The sequence below is a fragment of the Hippopotamus amphibius genome, chromosome 5, assembly GCF_030028045.1.
Source record: "Hippopotamus amphibius kiboko isolate mHipAmp2 chromosome 5, mHipAmp2.hap2, whole genome shotgun sequence".
In the NCBI taxonomy this organism is placed as follows: Eukaryota; Metazoa; Chordata; class Mammalia; order Artiodactyla; family Hippopotamidae; genus Hippopotamus; species Hippopotamus amphibius.
The window spans coordinates 39,362,314-39,377,468 of record NC_080190.1 but is presented as its reverse complement, the minus strand read 5'-3'; the positions used below and the strand labels follow the sequence as shown (position 1 = coordinate 39,377,468).

The 15,155-nt window shown below is 37.9% G+C and overlaps 1 protein-coding gene across 2 annotated transcripts in view; it reads left to right on the top strand.

Annotated features, from left to right (window-relative positions):
* The first annotated feature begins 343 nt into the window (after nt 1-343).
* LIPM (lipase family member M) overlaps nt 344-15,155 on the top strand; it is a 31,636-nt gene continuing 16,824 nt past the window's right edge. The window contains exons 1-2 of one of the 2 annotated variants that reach the window (XM_057735936.1): nt 344-467; nt 14,621-14,886. In XM_057735936.1, coding sequence (XP_057591919.1) covers nt 14,740-14,886 — 147 coding nt within the window. In that variant the 5' untranslated portion in view covers nt 344-467; nt 14,621-14,739. Of the gene's footprint in view, nt 468-14,521; nt 14,887-15,155 lie in introns of those variants that run through there. The other variant, XM_057735937.1, reaches the window with a different exon arrangement.

Here is a 15,155-nt window from a genome sequence, read left to right as displayed (position 1 = left end):
GTGAACCTCTTGATCTTAGATTTCTAACCTTCAGAACTATAAAAGAATAAACTTATATGATGATAAACCACTAAGTTTGTGGTAATTTGTTACAGCAGCAATAGAAACTAATACAGAGACTAACTCTCACATCATATGATTTAACATTATTTAATACCATGCACACGTACTAGTTAAAATCTTCTATAACCCCAGCGTTGTATACTTACACTTAGGAAGCACTGCCTAATGAACTCCACTAGGGCATCAAGGAAAATGGTAGCCACAGATTAAAGCAACTGCAGAAGAATCTAGGCCTGAGGCAATGAAGCTGATTACTAAAATGATGGCTGATTATAGAGGAAGTTCTGTGTGGTCAGTGTCCTGCTTCCTCCTCTACTTTGGCCTCCCTTTATACTGTAGCATCTGAGCTGAGCAGCCGGCTTTCCTGAACCAGCCTCCCTTCAGCGAATGGACTCTGTACTGAGGTAGGTCATAGCTATAATTCTTTCTGCTCCTAAATTACGCTGCCTTTCTCTAGACTAAAATAGGCTTGGGAATATTGTCTCAAGTTTAAAAAAAAAAAAAAAAAGACCTGCTGTGCTTTTGTACAATTGCAAAAGTAAAATATGTTTATTATAGACATTTTTAAACATAGAGAAAAGCTAACAAAGGAAATAATAAATAACCAGTAACTTCATTCCTCAGAGAAAGCTACTTGATTAGTATTTTGATAGATTTTTCTCTGGTCTCATTTCTACTCATGTCTGCTTATAACTTTAAAAATATGCAATAAATACTGTGTAGTAGCCTTCATTCTCTGCATTAAAACATTGTGAACACTTTCACATTAGTGATAATACACGTCTACAATACTTTTGTAATGACTGAACGGTATTGTGTTGTAAGGATCAAGTAGAATTTCTGTAACTATTTCACTCATGGCTATTTATGCTATTTCCAATGTTTCACTCTGTTCCTTATAAATATTTTTGTTCAGTATTGGTGGCTTCCAGAAATAAATTTCTGGGTTAAGAATATTTATATGTTTTATACATATTGCCAAATTTCCCATAAGAGAGTTAAAAAAATTTACACTGAAAAAACTGTTTTTTAAAGAGATTTAATTGCATCTTTGAGTAAAAAAAAGAGAGGAAAATAAGTGGTAACCTTTTGGGAGGAAAGAGTAAGAAGAATCTTTTTATTTTATATTTTATGTAATGAGCAAGAGAATATGTTTGCCTTTCTCCTCTCTTGACCATCTACTGGAGAAAGAAGAGAGCAGAAAGAGATGCTCTGGAAATGGAGTGACTTCTTAAAGGGGAAAAAAATAACTGAGGAAAGTTTTTAAGGGTATTTAGATGAATTTATAAATACTTCTAGAGTCAGTATTTTCAGGTTACAGAAAGGTGTAGCAGATGGACAATCCCCATTATGGCAAAATGTGGAAGATCTTTTCAAAGTCGTTGCCTATGTCAGAAAAGTCCTGTGGAAGGCACACACTCAGCCAATAATAGAGTTGATGATTTAATTGATACAGACGACCAAATTGTGTAGACGTAAAGTAAATTTCTACTTTGGCTGTCTACACAGGTTATTAGATGGAGAACTTCAGATTCCTCACTCGCTAGGTGCTGTCGTGGCAAAGCCCATGGCATCCAGAGCAGCTTAGCCCAGCCAGGCAGCTTCGCCTAGACCTCACCCAGCAAATTCTATCCACTAAAGAGCATGGTCTGTTGTCGGGATCACCCATTCCAGGTTCCACAGACATTAAACTAGGAGGCAGGAAGTTTTCAAGTAAGCCTTATTTTCAGTCTTCTGCACCTCAAGCCAAACTGCGCGTAATCCTAATAATAAGGACAGCAGCAAGAAATAACAACAACAGATATTAGGTAGCTTCTGGACGCCAGGCTTCACGCTGTGCACCTCACACAAATTTTACTTAAGCTTTACAACAGTGCTGCAAGAAGGTGTTATTATTATCAACTTATAGGTAAGACGAGAGAAAAATTAGAAAATCGTCCAAGGGTCCACAGCTGGTGAGAGGAAGAGCTGTGATTTGAACCCTAGTCTGTCGGATTCCACTACTGTTAATGCTCCCTTCCCGGTGGATCTCCCTGCTAGGTGTCCCTGTGACTTGAGCCCTCAGGTGGTATTTCCAGGCTTCATAACTAAACCTACACATTCTCACACTTACCCCTTTAACAGCCCCGGGAAAAATTTTTAAAGAAACTCAATGACAGCTAGAGTCTTTTATGATCCTCAGTTATACCAACCACGATTAGGTATATGATAGATTCGAAAGATCAGGAAAAAAATTGTTTTCCTTCCTTATCTTTAAGGGCATTGTTTTAAAATTGTAAAGTTTATGAATTTCTTATCATTTGTTTTAATCTATTTTATTTAGTCTGTATTAATGTGATTAATAATAGGCTGCATATTCCCTGTTGGAAAGATATACTAGACATATCACAGACAACCAATAAACGTTTCAGGGCAGGAACCCTTGGTGAGAATTTTTGGAAATAACATTTCATGTTAGTAACAGGGTGAGGTAGGCAATCAACTGCTATGTTCTGGAAACGAAGAGAATCTCAAAATCAAAAATGCTCTTGCACTGCTGGTGGGATGCAAATTGATACAGCCACTATGGGGAACAGTATGGAGGTTCCTTAAAAAACTAAAAATGGACCTACCATATGACCCAGCAATCCCACTACTGGGCATATACCCTGAGAAAGCCATAATTTAAAAAGACACACGCACTCCAATGTTCATTGCAGCACTATTTACAATAGCCAGGATGTGGAAGCAATCGAAATGCCCATTAACAGATGAATAGATAAAGAAGATGTGGCACATATATACAATGGAATATTAGTCATAAAAAGGAACAAAATTGCATCATTTGTAGAGCTGTGGATGGACCTAGAGTCTGTCATACCGAGTGAAATAAGTCAGAAAGAGAAAAACAAATGTTGTATATTAACACATATATAGGGAATCTAAAAAAATGGTATAGACGAACCTATTTGTAGGGCAGGAATAGAGATGTGGACGTAGAGAATGCATATGCAGACACAGGAGGGGAAGGGGAGGGTGGGATGAATTGGGAGATTAGGATTGACATACATACACTACCATATATAAAATAGATAGCTCGTAGGAACATGCTGTATAGCACAGGGAACTTGGCTCAGTGCTCTGTCATGACCTAGATGGGTGGGATGGGAGGATGGGTGGGAGGGAGGTCCAAGAGGGAGGGCATATATGTGTGTATATATACGTATATAGCTGATTCACCTCAGTGTACAGCAGAAACTAACACAAAATTGTAAAGCAATAATACTCCAATAAAAAAGAGAGAATGCATAGAAAGGAGAGGCAACCTTTGAATATGGAGACACTCACCATTTAATGATTTTACTGGGGGACAGTGGATGTTGCTAGGATGTCCCATGAATGCTAGTGAGATGATAGAAGGGACCTCTGTTTATCCTATTTCCTCTCTAGACCTCTGTCTTTCCACTCTCCATGCCACTTGCTTTCCTTAGCTTCCATCATGCTGAAGCTGGTCTTACATGTTTGGGAAAGTTGTTTCCCTCTTGTGGGCCTGTTTTATCTGTAAAATAAACTAGTCGATCTGCCAGGTGTTTGTCAATCTCACTGTGTTATATTCCTATAAATGTGATTACTTTAAAAATCAGGGCAGATGAAAGCAGAGTTGAACACCAGGCACTTCTGCACCCCAGCAGCCAGGGAAGTTCCAGTGCCTGCCGCTTCAGTGTCTCTGCAGGACCCTTCCTATGGTTTAGTTCCCCTCTCCCTTCATAAGGATCTGTAGTGCTTCATGCTACTCTCTGTCTGACCCCAGACCCTAAACTTGGATCCACCTAAGCCTGATTCACCCTTCAAGCGCCCCCGGACTAAAATAATTCCAGCCATTTCTCTACTGCGTACATCAAAATTTCCAAAATCTCAAAAGATGACAACATAAGTAGAAACCCTGCTTCAGTTGGTTTAGTGTGGGAACCGAAACCACCATCACCAATCAGATGATTCTCAGTCTGATTTTCTTGCATATGAGAGAGAAAATCAGATTTGAACACTTCTTCCTCTCCTGGTCCAGTAAAAACCAGTGCTTTGAAATGAACACACAGTTAATATATGTATTTGTCATCCAGAGGATACAACACTGTGTTGGTGAGCATAAAATATTTTAGTTATGAGAATAGAGAGCATTGCATAGAAATGACAATGAGGAAAGGTCACATTTTTTTCTCACCTGCAAAACAGCTACTAAATCATGATGACAACTTACATGCATAACAACCCTTGGAGGATTTGTCAACAGATACAAAAGAACAATAATTTTAAATACTGATTTTAAAAATATGTTCACATACCTTTTCTTAGTAGGATTTTTTTTTCAGATGTATGTTCATATACTGTGATGACTCTAGGCCAAGATTTCTCAACCTCAGCATTATCGACATTTGGGGTTGAGAAATTCTTTGCTTTGCGATCCATCCTGTGCATCGTAGGATGCTTACCATCATCCCTGGCCTCGACCGCTAGATGCCAGTCACCTTCCCCTAGTGATGACATCCAAAAATGTCTCCAGGCATTCCCAAAACTGCCCTGGGAGATGAAATCACTCCCAGCTGAGAAGGATTGCTCTAGGAAATCATGTAAGCTCAGAGGCTTCAGGATTTTGTAATATAAGATGAAAGAGTGGACTTCCCTGGTGGCGCAGTGGTTAAGAATCCTCCTGCCACTGCAGGGGACACAGGTTTTAGCCCTGGTTCAAGAAGATCGCAAGTGCTGTGGAGCAACCAAGCCCATGCACCACAACTGCTGAGCCCTCGCGCCACAATTACTGAAGTCTGCGTGCGTAGAACCCGTGCTCCACAGCAAGAGAAGTCACCGCACTGAGGAGCCCGAGCACCGCAACGGAGAGTAGCCCCTGCTCTCTACAACTAGAGAAAGCCTGAGCGCAGCAACAGACCCAACACAGCCAATAAATTAAAAAAATAAAAATAAGGTGAAAGAGTAAATGTGGCTTTCATAGCAGGGGAATCAGAAAAAAACTATATAAGTGATAATGGTAAAATTAAATAACTACTTAGAAAAAAATAACCCCGATTTAATACCTACCCATACTAAAAAGTAAATTCCAAATGTTCCAGAGTTCTAAAGGAAAATATTGTAAAAATATTAGAAGGAATATAAAATATATTTGTATAGCCTTGGAGTAAAGAAAAACTATTTTAAAACTCAGAAATCCCAGAAACCCAAAATGAAAACCTCAAGAGAGTTTAACTTATAACATTTTAACACTACTGTAAGATGAATTAATAACTAAAGAAAGGCATTGCAATCAAAAATTTTAAGAGAGAAAGAGAAAATATTTGCAATACATATAATAAACCAATGATCAATACTCATAAAAATTAAAAGCCCAGACAAATTAAAAAAAAAACAGAGAAAACAGGCTAATAACTTGCAAAAGTAATTCATAAAAGAAAATCAAATAGCTGAAACATTAAAAACTCTAAATTTCATTATAAGTCAAGAAAATGCAAACTAAAATTACAATGAGACATCTTGATCCCATCATATCGGCAAAATTAAAAAGATGTATGGAGTACAGAATTGATGAAGGAAGATGTGGAGAAACAATCATGTTCATGACCTGTTAGGAGAATTTACATTGGTTCAGTCTTGTAGAGGCAACTTAACAGTAGCTATGGAAATGTAAATGGCATACTTTGATCCAGTATCTATATCTATAAATCTTTTCTATAATAATACTGTCATATGTGCTCACTACACACACACACACACACACACACACACACACACATAAAAAAACAAGACCCTTATATATGCTGCCTACAAGAAACCCACTTCAGACCAAGGGATACATATAGACTGAAAGTGAAGGGATGGAAAAAGATATTCCATGCAAATGGAAGTCAAAAGAAAGCTGGAGTAGCAATACTCATATCAGACAAATTAGACTTGAAAGTAAAGACTATTAAAAGAGACAAGGAAGGGCACTACATAATGATCAAGGGATCCATCCAAGAAGAACATATCACAATGGTAAATATCTATGCCCCCAATATAGGAGCACCTCAATACATAAGGCAAATGCTAACAGCTATGAAAGGGGACATCGACAGTAACACAATAATAGTGGGAGACTTGAACACCCCACTTACATCAATGGACAGATCATCCAAACAGAAAATAAATAAAGACACACAAGCTTTAAATGACACATTAGACCATCTCTACTTAATTAATATTTATAGGACATTCCATCCAAAAACGACAGACTACACTTTCTTCTTAAGTGCACACGGAACATTTTCCAGGATAGATCACATCTTGGGTCACAAATCAAACCTCAGCAAATTCAAGAAAATTGAAATCATATCAAGCATCTTCTCAGACCACAATGCCATGAGACTAGATATCAATTACAGGAAAAAAACTGCAAAAAATACAAACACATGGAGGCTAAACAATTCACTCTTAAACAACCAAGGAATCACTAAAGAAATCAAAGAGGAAATCAAAAAATATCTAGAAACAAATGACAACGAAAACACAACAACCCAAAACCTATGGGATGCAGCAAAAGCAGTTCTAAGAGGGAAGTTTATAGCAATACAGTCCTACCTTAAGAAACAAGAAAATGATCGAATAAACAACCTAACCTTACACCTCAAACAACTAGAGAAAGAAGAACAAAGAAACCCCAAAGTGAGCAGAAGGAAAGAAATCATAAAGATCAGAGCAGAAATAAATGAAAAAGAAAGGAAAGAAACCATAAGAAAAATAAATGAAACTAAAAGCTGGTTCTTTGAGAAGATTAACAAAATTGATAAACCATTAGCCAGACTCATCAAGAAAAAAAGGGAGAAGATGCAAATCAACAGAATTAGAAATGACAAAGGAGAAGTCACAACGGACACCTCAGAAATACAAAACATCATGAGAGACTACTACAAGCAACTATATGCCAATCAATTGGATAACCTGGAAGAAATGGATACATTCTTAGAAAAATACAATCTTCCAAGACTGAACCAGGAAGAAATAGAAACCATGAACAGACCAATCACAAGTACAGAAATTGAGGCAGTGATTAAAAATCTCCCAACACACAAAAGCCCAGGACCAGATGGATTCACAGGTGAATTCTATCAAACATTTCAAGAAGAGTTAACACCTATCCTTCTCAAACTCTTCCAAAATATTGCAGAAGGCGGAGCACTCCCAAACTCATTCTACGAGGCTACCATCACCCTGATACCAAAACCAGGCAAAGATGTCACAAAAAAAGAAAACTACAGACCAATATCACTGATGAATATAGATGCAAAAATCCTCAACAAAATACTAGCTAACAGACTCCAACAGCACATTAAAAAAATCATACACCACGATCAAGTGGGGTTTATCCCTGGGATGCAAGGATTCTTCAATATACACAAATTAATCAACGTGATACATCATATCAACAAATTGAAGGATAAAAACCATATGATCATTTCAATAGATGCAGAAAAAGCTTTTGACAAAGTTCAACATCCATTTATGATAAAAGCTCTCCAGAAAATGGGCATAGAAGGGAATTACCTCAACATAATAAAAGCCATATATGAAAAACCAAAAGCCAACATTGTTCTCAATGGAGAAAAACTGGAAGAATTCCCTCTAAGAACAGGAACAAGACAAGGGTGTCCACTCTCACCACTGTTATTCAACATAGTTTTGGAAGTGTTAGCCACAGCAATCAGAGAAGAAAAAGAAATTAAAGGAATCCAAATTGGAAAAGAAGAAGTAAAATTGTCACTCTTTGCAGATGACATGATATTATATATAGAAAACCCTAAAGAGGCTACCAGAAAACTGCTAGCACTCATTGAGGAGTTTAGTAAAGTAGCAGGATACAAAATTAATGCACAGAAATCTCTTGCATTCCTATACACGAACAACGGAAGAGCAGAAAGAGAAATTAAGGAAACTCTCCCATTCACCATTGCAACCAAAAGAATAAAATACCTAGGAATAAACCTGCCTAAGGAGGCAAAAGATCTGTATGCAGAAAACTTTAAGACATTGATGAAAGAAATCAAAGATGACACAAACAGATGGAGGGACATACCATGTTCCTGGATTGGAAGAATCAACATCGTGAAAATGACTGTACTACCCAAAGCAATTTACAGATTCAATGCAATCCCGATCAAATTACCAATGGCATTTTTCACAGAACTAGAGCAAGAAATCTTACAATTTGTATGGAAACACAAAAGACCCCGAATAGCCAAAGCAATCTTGAGAAGGAAAAATGGAGTTGGTGGAATCAGGCTTCCTGACTTCAAACTCTACTACAAGGCCATAGTGATCAAGACAGTATGGTACTGGCACAAAAATAGAAAGGAAGATCAATGGAATAGAATAGAGAACTCAGAAGTAAGCCCAAACACATATGGGCACCTTATCTTTGACAAAGGAGGCACGAGTATACAATGGAAAAAAGACAGCCTCTTCAATAAGTGGTGCTGGGAAAATTGGACAGCAACATGTAAAAGAATGAAATTAGAACACTTCCTAACACCATACACAAAAAGAAACTCCAAATGGATTAAAGACCTACATGTAAGGCCAGACACTATAAAACTCCTAGAGGAAAACATAGGCAGAACACTCTTTGACATACATCAAAGCAACATCCTTTTTGACCCACCTCCTAGAATCATGGAAATAAAATCAAGAATAAACGAATGGGACCTCATGAAACTTAAAAGCTTTTGCACAGCAAAAGAAACCATAAACAAGACTAAAAGGCAACCCTCAGAATGGGAAAAAATAATTGCCTATGAAACAACGGACAAAGCATTAACCTCCAAAATATACAAGCAGCTCATGCAGCTTCATACCAAAAAAGCAAATAACCCAATCCACAAATGGGCAGAAGACCTAAATAGACATTTCTCCAAAGAAGACATACAGATGGCCAACAAACACATGAAAAGATGCTCAACATCACTCATCATCAGAGAAATGCAAGTCAAAGCCACAATGAGGTATCACCTCACACCAATCAGAATGGCCATCATCACAAAGTCTGGAAACCACAAATGTTGGAGAGGGTGTGGAGAAAAGGGAACTCTCCTGCACTGTTGGTGGGAATGTAAGTTGGTACAGCCACTATGGAAAACAATTTGGAGGTTCCTTAAAAAACTACAAATAGAACTACCATATGATCCAGTCATCCCACTCCTGGGCATATACCCAAAGAAAACCATAATCCCAAAAGAAACTTGTACCATAATGTTTATTGCAGCACTCTTTACAATAGCCAGGACATGGAAGCAACCTAAATGCCCATCAACAAATGAATGGATACAGAAGATGTGGCGTATATATACAATGGAATATTACTCAGCTGTAAAAAGGGATGAGATGGAGCTATATGTAATGAGGTGGATAGAACTACAATCTGTCATACATAGTGAAGTAAGTCAGAAAGAGAAGGACAAATATTGTATGCTAACTCACATATACGGAATCTAAAAATGGTACTGATGAACTCAGTGACAAGAACAAGGAAGCAGATACAGAGAATGGACTGGAGAACTCGAGGTATGGGAGGGGGCGGGGGGTGAAGGGGAAACTGAGACGAAGCGAGAGAGTAGCACAGACATATATATACTACCAACTGTAAAATAGTCAGTGGGAAGTTGTTGTATAACAAAGGGAGTCCAACTCGAGGACGGAAGATGCCTTAGAGGACTGGGGCAGGGAGGGTGGGGGGGACTCGATTGGGGGGCGTCAAGGAAGGGAGGGAATATGGGGATATGTGTATAAAAACAGTTGATTGAACCTGGTGTACCCCCCCAAAAAAAAAAAAAAAAAAACTCTCAATTTCATTATAAGTCAAGAAAATGCAAACTAAAATTACAATGAGACATCTTGATCCCATCATATCAGCAAAATTAAAAAGATGTATGGAGTACAGAATTGATGAAGGAAGATGTGGAGAAACAATCATGTTCATGACCTGTTAGGAGAACTTACACTGGTTCAGTCTTGTAGAGGCAACTTAACAGTAGCTATGGAAATGTAAATGGCATACTTTGATCCAGTATCTATATCTATAAATCTTTTCTATAATAATACTGTCATATATGCTCACTATACACACACACACACACACACACACAAGGGTAGTTGCTATGGTGTGATTTATAGTAACTAAACATTGCAAACAAGCTAAAAGCCATCAACATGGACTATTTGGCACATCATCATACCTTGATACATACAATGTGGCTTTATGCAGCAGCTACATAGAATCAAATAGTTTAAAATATTGAAATGGAAAGAACTTTTTATATGATAGAGACTTTCAGAGCTGTATATAAATATGTAAATATACACATATTTATGTAAATAAATGTATTTATTCATGTAAATAATGTTATATGCAGGTATGATTATCAGTATGCATAATTACATATATATGTATACTTATAAAAAGTGTCATAAAAGATATACATAAAAATATCAATGGGAATTAATTCCAAAAGAAAAGTAGGATGTACATCTCATTCTATGTGTTTCATAGTGTTTGAAGTTTCACCACAAATATGTATGCTGCATTCTATATAATTTTTTAATAAAAGTGATGAAGTTGAACGAAGTGATTTCAGAAATGTATGAATTTAGCTCTAACAAACTATAACTTAATCTTGGTTTAGAAATAAATCTGAAGACTTAAGCCACCAAGCTTGTGTCCATATCACAGGATCCTTCAAGAAGAAAAGATAAAGGGAAAGGAAAGACAGTTCTTTAAGTACCCACTATGTGTTTATTCCGTTTGCATTCATTTTCCCATTTATCCTGATAGCATCTCATTTTGACTGAGACTCTGAGAGGTTAAGTGGTTTAACAAAAATCACAGGGCCAGGAAGGGACAGAGTCAGGATTTATATTTGGACCAGTCTCTGGGAGAGATGATTGCTGCTTTCTACATCAGATGTTTCACAATTTCACTAGCTGATGAAGAAACACTGGCTTACCTTATAAAAGTCAGATCAGAGCACAGAGGGCCATAACTCCACAAGAGAGCCAGTGTGCCCGCAGTTGGGCTGGCTCTTGCTGCCTCCCTAGCCCCCACCGCTATGTGTGTGTCTGCAATCAGTCCCCGCCACTATGTAGACACCCGCAGCTGGCTCCCACAGCTGAGTCTGTGCACAACACTGCCTCCAGACACTACTGTTGCCTGTCTCGGTCCCTAGTTGCTGGGCCTGGAGGCACCACTGAGGGCCCCAGAAGCCCTTGCCGTCACTGCAGAGCCCTGCAGCACTCACCAGGGACCACACAGTTGCTGATGCTGTGCATCCCAGCAACCTGAGCCTAGAGACATCACTCCTCACTGGAACCAGTACCAGCACACACTCCTGCACTTGGCGCCCTGCACAATTAGACCTGAGGTCATAGCACGCTTCAGTATACACCCACCCACAGGTAAAAGTCTTCCTTTACCACAATCAGACCATAAAGTCTGGAAGAGGTGACTGCATCTCCAAATACAAACACCTACATGAGGCTTTAGGGATGATGAGGAATGAGGAAAACAGTAAACCTCCAGTAATTGGCCCCAAAGAAATGCAGGTCCAGGAATTGCCCAGCAAAGAATTATAAACAATTGTTCTAAAGATACTCAGCTAGAGGAGAACACAAATAAATAATCTGATGGTATCAGGAAAACAATACAAGAACAAAATGAGTTCAACAAAGAGATAGAAAACATAAAAAGAACCAAACAGAAATTTTGGAGCTGAAGAATACAATGACTGGATCTGAAGGATTTAATAGAGAATATCAAAGGCAGACTTGAACAAACAAAAGAATGAATCAATGAACTCAAAGACAGGTCAATTGAAATTATCCAGTCAGAGGAACAGAAAACAAACAAACAAAATAACTAAAAGGAACAAAGAGTCTATAGGACTTATAGGCTAAATTAATAGAAACAACATACACATCACTGGAGTCATAGAAGGAGAAGGAGAAATTCCTATATCTGGGGAGAAATTTGGACATCCAAGATCATGAAGCTAATAGGTTGCCCCAAATTTTGATTCAAAACAACCTTCTCAGGACTTCCCTGGTGGCGCAGTAGTTGAGAATCTGCCTGCCAATGCAGGGGACACAGATTCAATTCCTGGTATGGGAAGATCCCACATTCCATGGAGCACCTAAGCCCTTGCACCTCAACTACTGAGCCTGCACTCTAGAGCCTTGTGAGCCACAACTACTGAGCCTGTGAGCCACAACTACTGAAGCCCATGTGTCTAGAGCCCGTGCATGGCAACGAAGAGAAGCCCCAACTTGCTGCAACTAGAAAAGCCCATGCACAGCAACGAAGACACAAAGCAGCCAATAAATAAATAAATTTATTAAAAAAGGAATTTTTCATAACTAATCAGTTTTTTGGCATCAGTTCTTTCATTAATAACTCTATACCGTATTGATGTATATTACGTGAGAGTTGATCTTACCTGAATATATTGGGACAATGTGAGGTTATATGTCCCACATTTATAACGAAATTATTGAGAATCATTTTGAATTTTAAATCCAGAGAGAACTTTTAAAGAGACAATTCACAAAGACTGATGTAATTGCTTTCGATAGTAGGTGCGGCTTTGTCCTTGAATGGGGGACATTGAAGTGTTACATTTTTTCCCATGCGTTAATAATATTCAATGATGAACTAAAACACCTGAATTTTAGTTCTGTCCTTGCTACAATCTCGCTAGGTAATGTTGGGCAAGGCTTTTTAACTTATCTTCCCGAATGAAAATGAGAGGACTGAATGAGATTTTCTCTCCTGGCTGCATAACTTTTTTTTAAATTGAAGTATAGTTAATTTACAATGTTGTGTTAGTTTCAAGTGTACAGCAAAGTGATTCAGTTATAGATATATATAGATACATACATACACATATATATGTATATGTATACATATATCCTCTTCCAGATTCTTTTCCATTATAGGTTATTACAAGATAGTATATAGCTCCCTGTGCTATACAGTAGGTCCTTGTTGTTTACCTGTTTTATATATGATAGTGTGTATATGTCTGGCTGAATAATATTTTAAAATTCTAAAATATCAACAATGGGAGCCCAAATTCTTCTCCAGAATTTTATTTTGCATAACTTCAGAGCGAGCTCAGTGAGTGCTGAGGACCTGGGACTCTGTAGAGTGTCATACAAATGCTCCCTCTGCTCTCCTAAATGAGGTCAAAGCACTACTCCTTAGCACACATCAGATCACTAGTGGTGGGAATGTTGAGAATGGTCCAGATAAGAGCTGCAGACTCACCTCATCACATCTGTGCAGGCGGCCCAGAGTGGGTGAGGCTGAGAGTGCGGGAGGGTGTTGACTCACCGACTCACCTTTCCTGTTCCAGCTTTGGCTCCTTCACCAATCACATTCCCAAAGCCTCTCAATTCGTGTGGCTGCTGGTAGCTCAGTTCTGAAGAGTTGATGTAAAAGTAAAGAAATATTTTACTTTAAGTAGTATTTTTTCTTAAATTCGAACACATTCCTCACTTAAAACGACAGTAATACTATTCTCCTGGCCTGCTTCAATATTAATAGGCTAAGGAATTGCCCGCATGGCCAGGTAGTTGATTGAACTGAGGCATTTAGTTTACGCAAATAACTAGACTGCAACTCCTTTTAGTTATTGCAGATGACTTAATGACCAGGTATCTATCAAATTAATCTCTCAGCAATTAACTAGTGATTACAGACCCAAACAAAACTTTTTGTATCTATTTAGTTGAGCTACTTAGAAATGGCATAAACATGGAAGATTCATTTTCTTCCAATCATTGAAGCCCTTGAATGTGACTCTAAATGTTTATAAAATTTTCTGCAGACTTCATACCTTTCTACCTATCAAAGGAAGCTAAGAACCAGGAAGAAGTTCATTTGTACCTTTTTTTTCAGATTCCACATATAAGTGATATCATATGATATCTGTACTTATCCACAAAACAGAAATAGAGTTACAGGTGTAGAAAATAAATATATGGTTACCGGGGGTAAGTGGGGGAGGGATAAACTGGGAGATTGGGATTGACATACACACTACTGTATACAAAATAGATAACTAATAAGGACCTACTGTATAGCGCAAGGAACTCTACTCAATACTCTGTAATGGCCTATATGGGAAAAGAATCTAAAAAAGAGTGGACATATGTATATATATAACTGATTCACTTTGCTGTACATCAGAAATTAACACAACATTGTAAATGAACTATACTCCAATAAAAAACTTTTTAAAAAAGAACTAGGAAAAAAATAAAATGATGCTTCCTCTGGGTCATATTACGTGAAGATGCACAGGGATTTTATGGGTTGTATTATATGCACATAACTCCAGGTTGCATCAAAGAAAGTTCTTTCTACACACCAAGTTGTGTGAAGGAGTGGGAGGAGCCAGATGGTATTGGGACATCCTGGATGTTGTTTCCATTCTGCTTTATGTTCTTTCATTCCTATCAACAAAGCTTGTTTAATTTGCTTCAGAATTTGGAGAAGAAATTACAGCTGGAAAATATATGAAAGAGGTTTTAAACCTACAGACTCTTCTGACTTGAGAATCAGTTGTTATATTACCAGGAACAGATAAATGCAGATGTTGAACCATGTCAAAAATCTTGTCAAGAGAGTGGATTGTTTCACACAGAAACGAGATGTGGCTTCTGATTCTGGTGGCGCATTTGTTCCAGAGAAATGTGCATTCAGGACATATGCCAACTAAAGCTGTGGATCCAGAAGCATTCATGAATGTTGTAAGTTGGGATTTTCCATGTCTGGGGGGAAACGACGTATCTTACATGCTATTGGTTGCATCTGTGTATTATCTGTATTATTCGTTATATTTATATGTGGTGGTGGTTTTTGCTAGTAGAACATAGCTGTAAATTGAAATGTACTGGAAAGAACGCTAAGCTCGGTGTGAGTAGATGAAAAGTTTCAGTAAACTTGGGGAAATGACTTAATCCCTTTGAGCTTCAAACACATTTTAACTTTTTTCTTGAATTCTTAGTTTCCGTCTATG